General features: G+C 36.9%; 1 protein-coding gene across 1 annotated transcript; it reads left to right on the top strand.

The window, feature by feature from the left end:
- Window positions 1-281: 281 nt before the first annotated feature.
- Window positions 282-2,585, top strand: LOC138901099 (uncharacterized). The gene is made up of 3 exons (XM_070188832.1): window positions 282-743; window positions 1,382-1,547; window positions 1,867-2,585. The coding sequence occupies exons 1-3, from the start codon at window positions 282-284 to the stop codon at window positions 2,583-2,585; spliced, it is 1,347 nt and encodes a 448-aa protein (XP_070044933.1).
- The last annotated feature ends 16,633 nt before the right edge of the window (window positions 2,586-19,218 follow it).

A 19,218-nucleotide genomic window follows, 5' to 3' on the forward strand; every position in this document is an offset into this window, starting at 1 on the left:
TTCTATGCCACGCCTACTCGCCTACTACAGAGGCTTCAGATATTGTCATCATAGGTATACTTACTGTTTGTGATCTAGATGCTTATTCTCTTATGGATCCTGGATCTACTTTTTCCTATGTTACTCTGTACTTTACTTTGGATTTTGGGATAGAGACAGAACAACTACTTTAACCATTTTCTGTGTCGGCTCCGGTGGGAGATTCTGTTATTGCCTCTCGCATCTATAGGGGTCGTGTGATTATAATTTAAGATCGAGAGACTACGGCAGACCTACTAGAAATGGTTGACTTTGGTGTAATTATGGGGATAGATTGGTTATACAAGTGTTACACCATTCTTGATTGTCGTGCTAAAGTAGTCAAGTTTGAGTTTCCTAATGAGTCAATTCGTGAGTGGAAGGGCAATATTGCTGAGCCTCGAGTTAAATTTATTGCATACCTCAAGGCGAAGAAGATGATCACGAAGGGATTTCTTTATCATTTAGTCAGAGTCACTGACACAACTACAGAGGTAGCACGCATTCAGTTTGTGCCAATTGTTAACGCGTTTCTTGATGTTTTTCCTGATGTGCTTCCGGGTATTCCACCAGATCAGGTTATCGACTTTGAGATAGATGTGGTGCCAGATACGCAACTGATATCTATTCCCCCGTACCGAATGGCTCCAGACGAGTTGAGAGAATTGAAGGAGCAATTGAAAATTTTATTGGATAAAGGATTTATTAGACCTAGTGCCAGTGATGTTTGTGAAAAAGAAAGATGGTTCTTTGAGGATGTGTATTGACTACAGACAACTTAACAAGGTGACCATCAAGAATAGGTATCCATTACCTCGAATAGATAACTTGTTTGACCAGTTGCAAGGGCAAAGTGCTTCTCGAAGATTGATTTAGGGTCGGGGTATCATCAGTTGAATATTCGAGACAAGGATATTCCCAAAATGGCTTTTCGGACCAGCTACGGGCATTATGAATTATTGGTGATGTCATTTGGGCTAACAAATGCACCCGCAACTTTTATGGATCTAATGAATCGGGTTTTCAAACCATTTCTTGACTGGTTCGTGATTGTATTCATTGATGACATATTAGTCTATTCGCGAAGTCAAGAGGGGCATACCAATTATTTGAGAATAGTATTGCAGACGCTTTTGGAGCATGGGTTATATACCAAATTTTCTAAGTGTGAAATTTGGCTCGAATCCGTAGCATTCTTGGGTCATGTGGTATCTCGTGAAAGTATTAAGATTGAAGCGGTTAAGAGTTCACCTAGACCAACTACATTGACAGATATTCGTAGTGTTTGGGATTAGCGGGCTACTATCAGCAGTTTGTTGAAGGATTTTCTACTCTTGCATCTCTGTTAACCAATTTGACGTAGAAAGCAGCGAAGTTTCAGTGGTCAGATGCTTGTGAGAGAAGTTTTCAAGAGTTGAAAGCTAGATTGACTACGGCACCGGTGTTGACGTTGCCAACAGGTTTAGGTGAGTTTGTGATTTACTGTGATGCCTCTAGAGTTGGGTTGGATTGTGTCTTGACGCAGAAAGGTAAGGTTATCACGTATGCTTCTAGATAGTTGAAGATCCATGAGAATAACTATCTGACCCGTGACTTGGCTTGCCGCAGTTATATTTGCTTTGAAAATTTGGCGGCATTACTTGTACGGTGAGCCCTATGAAATATACACCGACCATAAAATCTTGAAATATATATTCAAGCAGGGGGAATTAAACCTGAGGCAAAGGAAATGGTTAGAACTATTGAAGGATTATGATTTAAGCATTCATTACCATCCGGGAAAGGCGAATGTGGTAGACGACGTGCTAAGCAGAAAGTCATGAGGTAATTTGGCTCATTTACCGATAGCTAAAGACATTACCGCTTGTGCCATTACACGTTCCTCTGTTATTGAGCGTGTCAAGGCTAAGCAATTTCAAGATCCAAATTTGGTGAATATTCGAAATTGTGTACAATCTAAAGATATCCTTGCATTTTCCTTTGACGAGGATGGGTTGTTGAAGATGAACGGTTGTATGTACGTGCTAGATATTGATGAAATTAGTAATGAAATTATGGCGGAGGCACACAGGTCGAGATATTCTATACTTCCAGGGTCCAAACAAATGTACAAGGACTTGCGTGAGATCTATTGGTGGAATCGAATGAAGGAAATTATTTCGGATTTCGTGACTAGATGTTTAAATTTTCAGCAAGTAAAAGCTGAGCATCAAAGACCTGGTGGGTTGGCTCAGAATATTGAGATTCTACTTTGGAAGTGGGAGATGATTAATATTGACTTTGTGGTGGGTTTGCCTCACACTCGCTTGAATCATAACTCTATTTGGGTGATTGTAGACCGACTTACAAAGTCGGCGCATTTCTTACCGGTAAAAATGACTGACACGGCACCTCAGTATGCTAAGTTGTACTTGAAAGAAATTATCAGACTTCACGGTATTCTATTTTCCATTATATCTGATAGAGGGGCCTATTTACTGCTCATTTTTGGCAGTCTTTCAAGAATGATTGGGTATAAGTGTCAATTTGAGTACCACTATTCAGCCACAGACTGGCGGACAGGCTGAGAGAACTATTCAGGCGCTTGAGGATATGTTGCGGGCTTGTGTCCTTGATTTTTTTGGGAATTGGGATGAACACTTATCTCTGATTTAATTTTCCTACAATAATAGCTATCATGCTAGTATCCAGATGGCTCCCTATGAGGCTTTGTACGGACGACGTTGTAGGTCACCCATTGGATGGTTTGAGCCAACTGAGGTTGGTCTACTTGGTCCCGATCTTGTACATGATGCCTTAGAGAAGGTGGATTTGATTCAACAATGGATTAAGACCGTTCAGATATGAAAAACAAGCTATACAAATGTACATCGACGTAAGTTGGAGTTTAAAGAGGGTGATCAAGTCTTCTTGAAAGTATCGCCAATGAAGGGCGTTATGAGATTTGGGAAGAAGAGAAAGCTAGCTCCTAGATCCATTGGTCCATATCGAATCTTGAAAAGGATTGGTGAAGTAGCCTACAAGCTAGAGTTACCTGCATCGATGACTTTGGTTCACCATGTTGTTCATGTATCGATGCTATGGGGTTATATGCCTAATCATGCTCACATCATCTCACCAGAGATAGTAGAAATTAATGACGGTTTATTTTATGAAGAAGAACCAGTTGAGATTCTGGATAGGCAAGTTTGTAGGCTGAGGAAAAAAGATATAGATTCACTTAAAGTGTTATGGCATAATCATGGCATCGAAGAAGCCACTTGGGAGGCCGAGGAGGATATGAAAACTCGATACCCCCACTTGTTCGCGACTTCAGGTATGACTGTTACCTTGAAATTTTGAGTTTGGAGTTTATCATGCTTTAATTCCATGGAACGAGTGAGAAAATTATTTATCTTACTTATAAGTCGGAATACGGTACAATTTTCTGATGTGATTGATTTATCTGTTGCGCATAGTTGTTAGACTTGTCTTATGGTAATAAATTTAATTATTGTGATGCCGGGAGAGGCTATGTAATGTTGTTTGGAGATATATAAAGTCGCGGAGGCATTTATTGATGTAGTTGTGATGAGTAGAGCCGTGTGGGGCCTTTTATATTGTATGCTTATGGCTCATTGTCAGGTTGGAATTTTGGGATAAGCCTATTAACAAAGGAAACTCTGCCGAAATTTTATAAATTAGGAGAGTTAGTCAAATTTTGAAGCCTTAAGGAGTTAAGGTGTAAGGAAAGACTTAGAGATTTCGCTTCCGGACTTTAACACGACCAAGTATTTACATTCGAGATGAACGTTTCTAAGTAGGGGAGAATGTAAATGCCCGTAAAAAAAAAAATTAATTAATTTTTACAAATTTCATGCTTAAGAATGCAATTTAGTTCAACCCGAGTTACGTGAGATTTCTTGAATAGAATACGTCATTGGACCACTTGGGGATAATTATTCTATCAAAGGTTTAATGTTAGATTAAGGGAAATTTAGGAGGTTATCATTAACACTTGGATATAAATTTTTGTATAATGGGATAAGTGCTTGGAAAATATTAATCTTCAAGAATAAAGGTGGGACAATCATATTTGGAATAAGTTGGAAAGAGAAGTTTGGCAAAAAGTTGGCACTAACTAAAGTGGAAGAAGGGGACAAGGGAACAATGGAATTAATTATGAAAGACAAAAGCAAACATGTTAAGTTGGGAAATGGAATGAAAAAAGTTGAAGATCAAAATGTTGCTTCAGTGATGGACGCTACACTTGATGCGTCACATCTCCATCGCGTCCAAAATAAGTTGGAACCCAGCGTGAGGCAGTGAAGTGCAGCGAAGGCGTGCAACTCAGCATCCAAAATTTAAGACCCACAGTTGAAGCTCTTATAAATAATTCGGGAGAGAGAAAGTTATATAATTTTGGTCCAAGTCTTAAAGGTTTAGAGAGGAGGGAGAGCTCTCTACCATTAATACATCTTCAAGGTAAGAATTAAATCTCTTTGGTAGATTTGGTTCTTTTATTACATATCTTAACCCTCAAACATCATGGAATTCATAGATTTTTGAAGATAATCTCAAGGAACCTTCAAGAACTCAAATCTTGAAAATTCTAGAGTTTGACAAAGAGGTAGTCTCTTCACTCCAAACTTATATATTATACTACATGGACGAAGTAGAGTATATTAATAAAGATAAATTTATATTTAAAACATCCATTCATGAAACCCTAAAAACTAGTCTTGAAATTGAAGAGTTGGTTGCTAGGGATGATGAATAGTGTTGGGTCTTGCTTGAACGATGTTATTTTGAGTTTCTAGTGGAATGACTAGATCCCATAACAATTTTAATGAAAGAGTTGGAGCTAAAATTCAAGGAATGACGTTCAAATGAGGAAATGGAGATTTTTGCTAAACTTATGAAATTGGACTTAAGTGTTAGGCACTTAGTTGGCTTAGTTGGTATTGTTCTGACGCATTTTTAAAATTATATGAGTTCGTATATGTAGATTGTGACTCGTTGGCATTATTGGATCATTTGGGTTAAGGTTGGAAGCAATTTGAGGTACGTTGAAACTTACTACTCTCGGAGCTTTTCTCCAAACTCATATTGAAATGCGAGTAAATAGAAATTCTAAATGTGAGTCTTAGCTTGTGGGGACGTGCGAGTTGGGATTGTACTATTTCATGCATCATAAAAGATTTAAGTGCTATGAATACTATTTTCTTGAAAGGTTTTATTTCAGTTTTAAAACTAAATAAAGGAGGAATTGCACTTGTAGCATTTTTGAAATGAAAATACATGAGTTGCGAAAAAACCTTGGATTTAACTATTCTCAAATAGTTGATTTGGCTATAGACATCATCATTGATAAATGTAAAAGTTTTGGGAGTTACTTAGGTTCACCGAGATTGACCTTGGATATTTTTCCTCATTAGGTCATGAAACTACACGTGCCGGTGCAGGCGTAGAACCCACCTTACGGTTGGGAACTACGGCAGAGTACTACCCATGAGGGGGTACTATTGTGCTACCTTATTAGCATGGCTGAGTCGATTCGTGCGGCACAATGATGAGACGACCTGAGCAAGTAGGGTATATGATACTTGCCTATAGGTACATAACCTAGTTGACTTTCTTCCGTCTCGGTGATGGTACAGTGCTCCCGGTAAATAAAAAATCTAACATGATTTTGTAAAGATTAATGCTAAAGGAAGATTTTGGAATATGTTTTACTATATTATTTTATTTTATTTTCTAAATTGTTAATTGATATTAAGGCTTCTTTCTTATATCAATTATTATCGCATATCTTATATCTTCTTAAGTCTCGTCCTACTCTCTTTTGGGGAACGGTTCATGATTCGTACTAGGCATGTGGAGTTTAGGCCTTTCGTCCATATTTCCATTTCTGTTTTCAGGGACTAGACCTGAGCAGCTTGGGCTGCGTGGATAAGGCAGCTTTACATTCTCTGTAGGCATTTTTCGGTGAGACTCCACACCTGTACTCGTGGAGGACTTTATTATATTATTATTATTTTGAGCCACCGAGTTATGCCGTGGTTGACTATTATATTTCCGTGTCATAGAGATTCCATAGACAATAGTAGTATTCATTTTTGGGTTGTAATCCTATGGTTACTCATATGGCATGCATGAATGAAACTTCCTTTTAACTTTATGAAGTTTTCTTTCAAAGGAAAATATTTACTTAAAGACATTATTTATGTTTTGTTTTATATCTTAAAATGATTATACTTGAAGAGGCTTTCGCATCTCCCTATTAGGCATTTAGATGAGTATTAATCTATGGGATGGTTTATTCGAGTTGGGTAGAGTACCAAGTGTCGGTCACGTGATTTTAGGGCGCAACAAACTTTGCATCAGAGCCCTAGGTTCTATTTTGAGTCCTAGAAGGTCTATGGAATCATGTCTGGTAGAGTTATCCTTATGGGTTTGTTGTGCACCACACTTATATCGAGAAGGCTTCATGGACATTATAGGAACGTTTCACTCTTTCTTCTTGTTCTAGAATCGTGCAATACAACTGAGAAATAATTACTGACTCATGCGCTATATCAATTAGCATAATATGGTAAACACGCGTGGCAGTAATATGAATCGGGAAGCTGCTCCTATACCCAATGCGGCTTCGGGAGGGGTACTCACTAGTCCTAGGGGCCGACCTCCGAAGGCTACAAGAGCACGGATTGTTCCAGTTCCAATGGCTCCAAGGATGGTCCAGGAGCTCGAGAAAGAAGTTGATGAGGCACCTGCTCCACTTCCAGAACCAAATCACTTGGAGAAGACCCTCACTGATATTAGTTAAGCTATGGATACTTTTGCTGACCTCATGGCTATGCAGACCCAACAGAACCTTCAAGTGGGTATCCAGGCACTCCAAAAATAGGGATGAGGGCACCAGCGATTGAGGACATGGCACAGTTGGCCATGAAATTTGTGAGACTTGAGCAGCCAGTTTTCACTGGTACAGATCATACTGCATAACCTCAGGACTTCTTGGAGGAAGTTGAGAAAGCTTCTACTTTATTGGGAGTTAAAGACTACCGGATGGTTTGATATGCAGTTTACCAGTTGAAAGACATTGTTGACCTCTGGTTCAAAGGGGCAGAGAAGATTCGATCGGAATATGCACCTCCAATGATTTGGGTAGAGTTTAAGAAGATCTTCATTAAGAAGTGGTTACCACCAGGAGTGAGAGCTTCCCTTGCGATATTATTTGAGACCTTAAAGCAGGATACCATGACCTTCCTAGAGTATAGCATCAAATTCGAGAAGTTATCTCGTTATGCTCCCCACCTCATCCCCACTGAGGATGAGAAGATTGATTGCTTTGCTCGTGGCTTGATTCCGGGCATCAAAAAAGATACAGCTAATGGGAGAAGAAACACTACCTTTACTGACTTTGTGGATCTAGCAATGGATCTCGAGAGGATTCCTCAGGAGGAGAGAGCTAACAGGGAGCAGAAAAAAAAGGCCTGGACTTTTGGCACTTTCAGTGCAGTGCCTAATTCGATGCTACGGGGGTATATGCTCGATCCTGCTCACATCATCTCACTAAAGGTAGTAGAAATAAATGATGGTTTATCTTATGAAGAAGAACTGGTTGAGATTCTGGATAGGCAAGTTTGTATGCTGAGGACAAAAGATATAGCTTCAGTTAAACTATTATGGCATAATCATGGCATCGAAGAAGCCATTTGGGAGGCCGAGGAGGATATGAAAATCCGATACCCCCACTTGTTCGCGACCTCAGGTATGACTGTTTCATTGAAATTTCGAGTTTGGAGTTTATAATGCTTTAATTCCATGGAACGAGTGAGCAAATTATTTATCTTACTTATAAGTCAAAATTCGGTATGATTTTTTGATGTGATTGATTTATATATTGCACATGGTTGTTAGACTTGTCATATGGATATAGTTGGCTCGTTGCCACCAGGTCCCGAAAATGTAAGATTCTTTTTAATTTTAACTGATTACTTCACTAAATGGGTTGAAGCAGGTCCTTACCAAAGATCGGTGAGCACGTTGTCGACTTCCTATGGGAAAACATAATTTGTCGGTTCGGAATATCGAAGAAGATTGCCTGTGATAATGGAACACAGTTCGTAGGATCCAAAGTCACAAATTTTCTTGAAGACCTGAAGATCAAAAGGATTACATCCTCACCATATCATCCGAGTGCTAATGGTCAGGAGGAATCAACTAATAAGGTGATTATTCAAAACCTCAAAAAGAGGTTAGAAGTAGCTAAAGGCAAGAGGCCGAAAGAGTTACCAGACGTGCTATGGGCGTATCGAACGACGGAAAAGTCAAGCATGACAGAGACACCTTTCCCCCTCGTATACGGCACATAAGCTCTAATCCCGATGGAAGTAGGGGAACCAACCTTACAGTTTTTTTGAACAGACGAAGAAACAAATAATGAAGCATTACTGGTAAAGTTAGAACTGCTCGATGAATGCAGGGACTTGGCATACGTAAGGATGGTGGCTTAGAAACAAAGGATGGAAAGATACTATAACCGGAAGGACAATCTCCGCTACTTTAAAGTAGGAGACTTAATTTTGATGAAAGTGACTTAGAACACTCGAGAAATTAACACTAGAAAGATGGGCCCAACATGGGAAGGCCCTTACCGAGTTTCACCTATCACCGGTAAAGGTTCATACGAGATGGAGAATCAAGATGGAGTCAAATTGCCAAGAAACTAGAATGTGAGTCACCTTAAAAGGTATTACTGCTAATGGATCCTACCTATATTGAAAGTATGTAATGCACTCTTTTTCCCTTCGACCAGTTTTTGTCCAAATCAGATTTTTCTGGCAAGGTTTTTAACGAGGCAGCAACAAAGGGAGCATCATCAGCAACGTTAAGACCTTTAAAATACAAGGCACTCAAAACAACAAGACACTACGGGATGGTTAAATAATCTTTGGCTCGATGGCAAAGTTCCTAACGAGAAACAAAGCTTGCCATAGAACCAAAGATTATTCAACCGTTCACAAGTGTTTTTCCTCAAATGAGCAAGACTTTCAGTGTTCCAATTCGCATACTCCGCATTCAAACACTATAGGAAATAGTATGAGAATACAACAACATGATTGCCATGAAAATCGGGACTACGAGATCCGGGAACATTAATATATCATCAAGACTGGGGACTGCATGGCCAGCCCCGTAGAAACAAGTTGTACAAGTTAGCCACATATATTGGCAATTTATTTTTCAGCAAGCGAATGCTTATGTACTTTTTAAGAAAGAAGGAATAAAATAAATTCCTTTTATTTTTATCTTGTTTCTTGTCCAAACGATGAATCGATTTTATCATTTGAATGTTAACTAAAGACTTAAAAAGATTGTGCCGAAATAAACAGGAGACGTCCTCTTCAAGAGCACTGTAAACATAAGAGAGCCCTCTCTTATGAAACCCTCATATAAAAGAGTTGGTTTCGAAAGAATTTATGCCCGCCCAAAGGCTATCAGACAAAAATATACCCGAAGTCTTATCTAATTCGACGCAAAAAGAATAAACTTTGCGCAATACTTAAACAAAAAACTTATTTATTTATCAACATTCCAAACGGCATAAGTACAAAAGAATAAAAGGAAATAATAAAGAAAAGAGGAAAACTTTAAACTTCATCGCCGCCGGAACTCGGGGGAGAGAGGCATCTATGCCCCCCCCTGCTCTCCGGGAGAAGAGGGCAAATATGTTGCCGGTGCATGATCGTGACCTTTATTAGCATTCTCGTCAAGTTCCCCCCTGGGTGTTCGAATACTCAGAATCGGTACTAGAAGAGTCAGTTGCATCAGACTGAGCTGGGAGACGTTCTCGAGCAGTTAACACAAGCGCTCGGGCCTTGGCGATTTCATCATCAATATCAGTGACGTCCGCTTTGGCCTACTCCAAGGTTTTCCTCCTCATATGATACATAAAGTATGTATTTTCAAAGACGAGGGAATCTCCTTGGTATTGGAGCTTTGCCTTAAGTCTGTCAACCTCAGCTAAGGCCATCCCGCTTGAATCTTGTGGCGCCAAGGCTAAGATCAAGATCACAGAGTCTTGATATGTAAACATGGTTTTTCTCCATGATCTTCTTATACCTCTCTTCCATCTGGGCCCGCTTCTCCTTGTCAGCAACATCCTATTCGGATTTGGAGTTCAAGGCTGCCTCCAAATTATTCACTCGCTCAATAGAGGCAGACTCGCACCGGTATCAGCGAGCACAGCATCTTGAACCTCAGCCCATTTAGCCTTAGCCTCTTGAAACTGTACATTAAGCTGAGTGGCTTATTGGCTAAGGGCCATCACTTCCTGCTCGCTTTGCTGCAACCGAGCCTCTAGCATATTCGCTTCAGCAGCTTTTGCTTCCAGCACCAAGAAGCGAGCAGTAATTTGGTTCCTCTCAGCTAACAGCTGATCCCGCTCAAACATAAGTCCTTATTTATCAAGGATCAACCTTTGAAGGCCCTCGTACGTAAGAAAGTTAGCCTGCAAAACATATGTCAAAGTTAGAAAACCCATTATAATAGATAAATAAAAAACAAGAGTAAGAGAACAAGTACGATATCGATGCCGCATTGTGCATGTCATTGTTCAACGTACACTCCCCAGAGAGGGAATGTATCTTCTTCTTATCTTTCTCTGAAGCTAGTGGCTTCAGGTAATTGGCAAGCTCCACCGGCCTGGATAGTAGATGGAACTCCTTCGAAACCGAGAGAGTGACGCTCCTCCTTCCTCGGGGATCAGGAGAAGGGGGTAAATAATTGTGCCCTAAGTTCCCATGATCAGGAGACTAGGGAGGAGAAGCAGCTTCTTCTCAGACATCGGTGGCCGGTGGAAGAGATGTAACAGTTGCTGGTGATGAATGCGCAGCTGGTGTAGAGGGGAATGAAGCTGATGGTGTTGTAGTTTGAGAAGAAGCTGCAACAGAGGCAGTGTTGATTATTGGTTGCTCATCAACCAAAGGCATAAGAGGCCCGATTTTCGACCTCACAGGACCAGAAGCAGCAACTGGACCAAAAAGTGAGAATCGACATTCTCTACCATCTCCATTTTTCCCCAAATCGCTCAGACCTCGCCTTCGGTTGGGTTTCTAAGCTCCCTAGATTAAGCATTCTGTTGAGCTGATGAATATCGTTGTCTCCGTTGAGGGAAGCCTTTTCATCAATAGCTTCCCTGTCATTGTCAATGACCACGGTGGTTGCGGCCAGCTCGGGCATGGCCTTCTTTATTTTTTTATTTTTATCCCTCAGCCGAGGAAGAACGTCGCATTTTTGGTTGCTTGTTCTCTAGCTGGGGACTCCGAGAGGAAGCACCTGCACCGGAGGCTGATCCGAGGGCACCACTTCAAGTGAGAGCCTCTTGCAACAACCTCGCAGGCCAAAACCTCGACTTTGGGGCAGGTAACAGAAACCTACGGGAGCCCTGAATCAAGTAAAAATGTAAGGTTAGCAAGTTTTCTTATGCACTTACAGAGGCGGAAAGTAGAAAGAATTAGTTTACCGTGGTTCTTGACCTTCCACCCGTATTTAGAGGCTAGCTCCTTCCACCAACTGGATTCTGGTGTAGTAATATCCAGAATCTCCTGAACCCATGGGTCCAGGCCTTTAACTCTTGATGGTGTCCACCGAGTAGCTAAAATAACGGAAATAAAAGGGTTAGCAATGACTGGGAACAATCTTTTTACGGAGGAAGAGTTAGACTACAAACTTACGTGAACGACTCCATGATTCGGGAAAAGATGGAGTTGTGATCGGGATGATATCCCTGATAGCAATGACGACAAATCGCGCTATCCACCCACGGTCATTATCATCATCCATGCTGGTAAGTAGAGCATGATGGCTACGCTTGCTGAAGTTTATTATTCCCACACTGAAGATTTTAGGGGAGTAGAGGTTCATCATGTGCCAGGGTTAGGGTTTTCCTCATCTCTATGCATAGCTGGCGCAGACAAGCAACCGTTAGCCACACAGAAGAGCCTACTTGCACCAAGCAGACCTGGTACCGGTGGTATAATTCTAAGATCACGAGGTCAAGTCCCTCACTCAAAAAATGGACCCAAAGTGAAGGGAAATGTATAGACATGCGTAAAACTCTTCTTGGTGAAGGTAACCCGCTCAACCAGGTATGGAGCAATGATATTTAGGTCATGGAAGTTACAATCATCCTTCACAGTAGGAATACTAGAAGGGAGAATATAAGAGGGATACCTGCTAACAGGACAAGTTCGAGGATTCATAAAAGGGAACTTCCCTTGGAAGTCATTAACAGTGCTCAAATGTTTGGGTACGATGGTGCTCACCGTATGAGGAACAACATTAACATCAACCTCTTTATCTTTGCTTCTCTTCGGACCTCCACCGAAAAGAAGGCCATAGTTCTCAAAAGATTCAGTAAAAGAAGCCATAATATCAGGAAGGTGACTGAGTTTTGAAGAAAGTCGGAAAAAGATGAAAGTAGAAGAAAATTAAGAGCAAAGAAGGTAATGAACTTATGAGGGCTTTGGAAGTGAAAGAGGTGAGATGATGAGTATAAGTATAGATATAGAAGGCAAAAATCGTGGTCATAATTATCTCGAGAACCGGCAAAAATATTATTGAATCGTGGGGCAACACGTGTTTGGGGTATTAAATGCGAACAGACGTGCGTCCTATCAAGCATCAAAGACTATGCAAAAAGCTTCAGAAAGATTTTCCGCCAAGAAAGAAATCTTCACCAACTTTCTGATGACACAAAGATGTGTCACCGGAAAGCAGGGAGACTATTTGTATAGGATAAAATTGTCTTATATTAAATAATCAAATGATAGGGCGATACGTGGAACCGGAAACAGGTGAAAGAGAAATCGAGTGAGAACCAATACCGGGAACAGCAGCTGCAGTTGTCACCAGATAAATCCTGAGGGAAAAACGATCAACATGAGCGGGTTGAATTTTTGTCACCCGATGTCATTTAATGATGAATATTCCTTAGTATTAAACAGGCAGCCGTTGCAAAGAATTTTGGCATTCATAGCCTGTCGTTACATATTCATCAATGACCTCTTTTATTGTCATTTAAGAGGGGTTTGATCCTAGGATCTTGTTTCCTGGGTATAGCTATAAATAGTTGCTTCAACGGTCATTGTAGGGATACGAAATCTTTGACAAAACTTATGCTACATTCTATTCTCAAGCTAAATAACACAACTTTACTTTCTGTTTATATTGCTCTTATTTCTTTCCTTGGAAGTATCACTCCCCGAGCTAGACCTGCCACTTCCTTTGATTTAATGCTAAGTCTTATTTTTAATCTACTTTATTTATCATTTTGAGTCAAATCAGTTCGCTTGTATATAAATCACGTAACAAATTCAATTGTACTGTTTTACGGGTAAACATGTACATGTAACAATCAAGTGAATTATCCGACAAGAGCTAGCTCACAACCTATCGCTTCGCTCAAATGACTTTGCAATATGTGCATGTATCAATCAAGTGAATTTTTATTCTGACGGGTTCAATTCAATTTTTTTTTTAAAAAGTCTGAGTTAGTCATAGAAACTATTTATGGCATTTTCTCCACATTGAATTGTGATTGACCTTATTTTTAAGTGGGGCATAACAAATGGATTTGGTTCTCCGAGTCTCATGTTAAAAGGGTTCGACACACTCCTTTTAGCCATGCTTTTACTAAAAGTCCAATATTCCAGCTTTAGTCAGAAATGTAATTTGCTTCTTTAATTTGCCATATTCTCTACTTTCTCAAGAATCTACACATTTTGATGAGTTTTAGACTTTCATTCCCATGATTGAACAAAAAATAGATATACTTGGTCTGCATAGTAATAATTTTGTTCAACGATCGAATACATGGCAAAATGCTTAAACAAGCTAAATATCAACTAAGATATATCCCTCAAATAAGTGAACATGATTTCTTTTTTGTATAACTATCTGGTGTCTGATATCCAAGTCAAAAAAAAAATTATAGTTCTTTTCCTTTTTTGACTAACTTAACTAAGTAAAATAGCTTGTAAGTATTTAAGATTTTGATATCATCTATTGCACCTTGAGATTTCCTCATAAGCAATAAATCATTCGCAAAGCGTGAGGTTGAGAATTGAGATTATGCAATTTTGCCTACAAAGTATGATGAAAAACTTGCTAGAAATTCAAAGGCGAGCAATATTTAAAATTTATGAGTTTTGGATTTTAGCTCTTCTGAGGTTTTAAATTAAAAAATTCAACATATCAATAATAAATTTCTTAAGACAAATACAGAATTTAGACAAAGTTATTGAGTTCTGTCAAACCCGTACCTCGAACTGTACATCTGCCCTTGGCTAGAATATATATATATATATATCGATGCTTTGAAGAACAGATTTCTTTCTATTCTTATCCAAAATCAAGAAGAATATATCCCAAACAGGAAGAATGTCAAATAGGAATTAAAAGAAAAAAGAAGATAATGATCATCACCGTTATTTTCACTATGTTGAAGCTATATAAAAAGGCTTTGGTACACTAGCTAAGTGCATAAAATAAAATAAAGAGAGATCTTACATGAAATTAAAGAGTGTTGTTTAGTAGCCAAGGATGACTTGCCTACTCCATTTGTCAATTCTCAAAAAAAAAAAGTATATGATAATTAATAAATGATCGATCCTTTCAATTTGGTTGCAGGCAGGTCATCCTGGCTATCTTGACATGTTCTTAATCTTTCATGTAAGGCCTTCTCCTCTATTGCTTTTTTTTAACCATGATTTTATATCAATTTTTCATGTCGGAAATTAGTGCGACGTGATTTATTAAAAGATAATTGCACGTATATATATATGTCAAATCGCTAAATATAAGTTGATAACAACAACAACAACAACAACTCAGTATAATTCCACTAGTGGGGTTTGGGGAGGGTAGTATGTACGCAGACCATACCCTTACCCTGGGGTAGAGAGGCTATTTTCGATAGACCCTCGGCTCCCTCCCTCCAAGAACTCCCCACCTTGCTCTTGGGGTGACTCGAACCCACAAACTCTTGGTTGGAAGTCACTCTTGTCCTAAATATAAGTTGATAACATAAAACATATATAGGGTAGATATTTGTTGAAGCATGTGTCATATTAAAATGAGCCTTTATAGTCTTTTTACGTCGTTAATATATAAAACTTATTTTTTTTTTAAAGTTTTGATGTTTTTGCATGAATTATGCAGTCTTATTATTTTTTTACTAATTTGGCAAACTTTTCTTCTTCATGCTAGGTTTTGCTTTGGATTTGATCTTTGATATAATGTTATATATTTAACTTTTACTATACATATAAAAGGATCGAACCCCTATTAGGTATGCTTGATGTGGAAGAAAACATTCTTTTTTCAGATGAAAATAGTTTCTCGTATTTATTATTTATCAAAAAATATTCATCAAGAAAAGGAAAAATAATTTCTGCTACTTGTACGCAATAGTCATTTTCAAAAGTTTTCTTTACAAATATCTGAATTCTTACCCAATTTAACTTGCTTTAACCAGTACTTACACATTGTTAATATTTAATAGGAAATTTTACATAACTGTCACTATTTAAAAGAAATATAACAAATTCTTAGCATGAAACCTAGTATTACAACAGTGGCAGGAAAATATTTATATTTGTAGCACACAGTTCCATTAAAATAGAAATATTAATTATATATTAATCCCTCAAAATAAGCAAATTGAATGAAAAGTCAATAATTCTTTATACGAAAATCGTGCTTTTTGTTTTCTATTTATTTATTAGCTTTCCTTCTTTTTCTTCATCTTTCCTTCTTTTCCGCCGAAGCCAATATATCTTCTAAATTTGTTTCATTCGTTTCTTTTTAATTATCTTTCTTAAGTTTTTCTCTCCCTTCTTTCTTGCTTTCTTAACATAAAGATTTTACTTCAATAATAATATACGTTAATATATATATATATACAAAATGTATACATTAAAAATATATGTTGAATTAACACATATAAAATATACATAAAAATACATCTTCAATTAAGATGATACTTGACATATGAAATATATATAAAAAAATATATCTTAAATTTAATTAAGATGGCACTAGACATATAAATATAAAAAGTATATATATAAAAAATACATCCTGAATTAAAATGGCACTTGACATATAAAATATATTTGAAATATACATTAAAAATACATCTTAAAATAAGATAGCACTTCACAAATAAATATACAAAAAATATATACATAAAAATATATTTTGAATTAAAATGATACTTGATATACAAAGTGTAAAAGACGTCTAAATCAATACATCTTGAATTTATGTGGCATTCACATATGCATCAGATTAGAAAATGGAGTGAAGAAGATGAATGTTGGAAAGAGAGAATGGAGATGGAAAAAAGTACTTCCCGTGATTAATGCAGTCAGTTAACTTATTAAATGTTGAGCATAATTTTTATAATATGCTAATAATAAAAAAAAAGTGCTCTTTATGGAATAAACAAGAAATAATTCTATATTTTTAAATAATAGTTAAAAAGGGATCAAGCGTGTAAAAACTCCTTTTTTTCGTTTCTTTCTAAATTGGGCCTACACTGTTGAAATAGGCCCAGATAAATTTAATTAATTTTGAGGAGCCAATTTAGCAGTCCTTGGTTGTCTCATTTGATATTGAGCCCAAAAACTCATACTTTAATTGGCGAGCAACTTGGGAAGGGCCGCATCCCGAAGAGCGTAATATAGACAGTCGAATCTAATGCAAACATTAGTGGCTACTTCTACAATTCGAACCCATGACTTATAGGAAGCGAAATTTTCATGAAAGTTTTTAAAGCAATATTTTAACTCGAGTTATTATTTTCTGAGTTATTATAGTATTTCATTGGGAATTAAATATGTGATTTTGGATAATCACACGAGACAGACATACGGAGTAACGAAGTGTTTTGATGATACTTTTGAATACTAAATAGATAAATATAGTTTTATACACGCTTGATCTCTTTTTAACTATTATTTAAAAATATAGAATCATTTCTTGTTTATTCCATATAGAGCACTTTTTTTCATTATTAACATATTATATAAAATTTATGCTCAACATTTAATAAGTTAAGTGAGTGCATTAATCACGGGAAGTACTTTTTTGCATCTCCATTCTCTCTTTCCAACATTCATCTTCTTCACTCCATTTTCGAAAATCTGATGCATATGTGAATGCCACATAAATTCAAGATGTATTAATTTAGACGTCTTTTATACTTTGTATATCAAGTATCATTTTAATTCAAAATGTATTTTTATGTATATATTTTTTGTATATTTATTTGTGAAGTGCCATCTTATTTTAAGATATATTTTTAATATATATTTTGAATATATTTTATATGTAAAGTGCTATTTTAATTCAGGATGTATGTTTTATATATATATATATTTTTTTATTGACTTTTCATTCAATTTGCTTATATTTAGGGATTAATATATAACTAATATTTCTATTTTAATGGAATTGTGTGCTACAAATATAAATATTTTCCTGCCACTACTGTAATACTAGGTTTCATGCTAAGAAGTTGGTATATTTCTTTTAAATTGTGACAGTTATGTAAAGTTCCCAAAAAAAGGTATGTGATGGGCCGATTATCCCTTTTTACATGGTGCTAGACATTTCTAAATCTTGTATAGCTAAATAAGAGAAATATATATTTTTAGCCGCTTTAAAAAATAATAGTTGATAATATATATATATATATATATATATATATATATATAACTTTTGGCTAGAGAGTCCAATTACTGTTAGCCGACCGGCCAATTTTGTATTTTGCCGTTAAATAATGCATCAACAGCTAGTTGAATAAGTAAGATTTTTTTTTTTACATAGAAAATTCTACATTAAATTCCAACTCTCAATTAATATAATTACATTTTACAAAGCTACGTCGCAATTATGAAATTTCTAGGTTAAAGGCATCCGTTTTCCAGTTTAAACCAAGATTTGGTTCGATTGCACCACATCAAATTTATCTAAATTAAGTTTGTGTTCAGCATCAAAGCTTTCTATCACACCAAACTAAATCTTGATTTACCTGCTTACTGAATGATGGTAATTAAACTAAATCTTGGTTTTTTTTATTTTCAAATATCAAGAGAAGTTCATAATGATAATGGCTTGTGGATTAAAGACCAAACTTGTAAAAGATTATATTGTAATTTCCTAATATATATACGATATCGATAGTCTGCATCTCTATTTTAAGTCATTAGATCATATAGGCATACTTTTTAATTTCACTTCGATTATGTGGTGAGATGAGAACTGAGAGTGCCAATCTTCAAACAATAAATGGCAATATTATGCAAATATTCTAATTCCCATTGAAAAACAATTCTTTTCTGTTTTTCCATTTCTTGGTTATCGTTTTTAAGAGAGATTATTGCTATTTTGCAAGGGTGTGCTTGCGTTCCAGAAAATAAGTTATTTTCTGGCGACCAAAAACTAAAATATATACTATTTCTTTTTCTGGAGTTGAATTGTGTTTCTAAAACGAGTAAAATGAGCTTATCTAGATCTTTTAAATTAAGATAATCATATCCGAAATTCAAACAAAGATATATAAAAAGAATAAGATGTGAACTTAGGATTCAAACTTTGACTAAATATAAAAGAAAAAATATAGAAATTTTAACATATTCTGAGCGGCAACATTGTGACAATGTGTCACGACCCGAAATTTTTCACCGACGGGGCTGTAATGGCGCCTAACATTTCACTTGCTAGGCAAGCCAACGTTAGAGAATCATTAACCAATTTCTTATTTCCATTCAGTAATTAACAATAATTAACTAAGATGAAATATAATAAGTGCGGAATATCATAAATCTGTATTAACTACTACCACCCGATCTGGAGTTACAATTCACGAGCATTCTAAAATTTACTACAAGTAATAGTCTGAAAGAAATACAACTGTCTGAATGAAAGAAAACAGTAGGACATAAAATATAGACGGGGACTTCAAGGTCTGTGAACGCCGACAGATCTACCTTGAATCTCCGGACAGCGGACCAGTAGCAAATCTCGATCAACCTGAGCTGGTATCAAAATCTACACAGAAAGTGCAGAGTGCAGCATCAGTACAACCGACCCCATGTACTGGTAAGTGTCGAGCCTAACCTCGATGAAATAGTGACGAGGCTA

This window comes from Nicotiana tomentosiformis, chromosome 11, assembly GCF_000390325.3.
Source record: "Nicotiana tomentosiformis chromosome 11, ASM39032v3, whole genome shotgun sequence".
Classification (NCBI taxonomy): domain Eukaryota; kingdom Viridiplantae; phylum Streptophyta; class Magnoliopsida; order Solanales; family Solanaceae; genus Nicotiana; species Nicotiana tomentosiformis.

Bases quoted from the DNA above. Each gene is read 5' to 3' on its own strand.
- LOC138901099 (XM_070188832.1), top strand. From the start codon at position 282: ATGGTTGACTTTGGTGTAATTATGGGGATAGATTGGTTATACAAGTGT. The intron at 744-1,381 runs GTTTGTGAAAAA...AATTTGACGTAG, and splicing joins TTAGACCTAGTGCCAGTGAT to AAAGCAGCGAAGTTTCAGTG. The intron at 1,548-1,866 runs GTAAGGTTATCA...ATTTACCGATAG, and splicing joins TTGTGTCTTGACGCAGAAAG to CTAAAGACATTACCGCTTGT.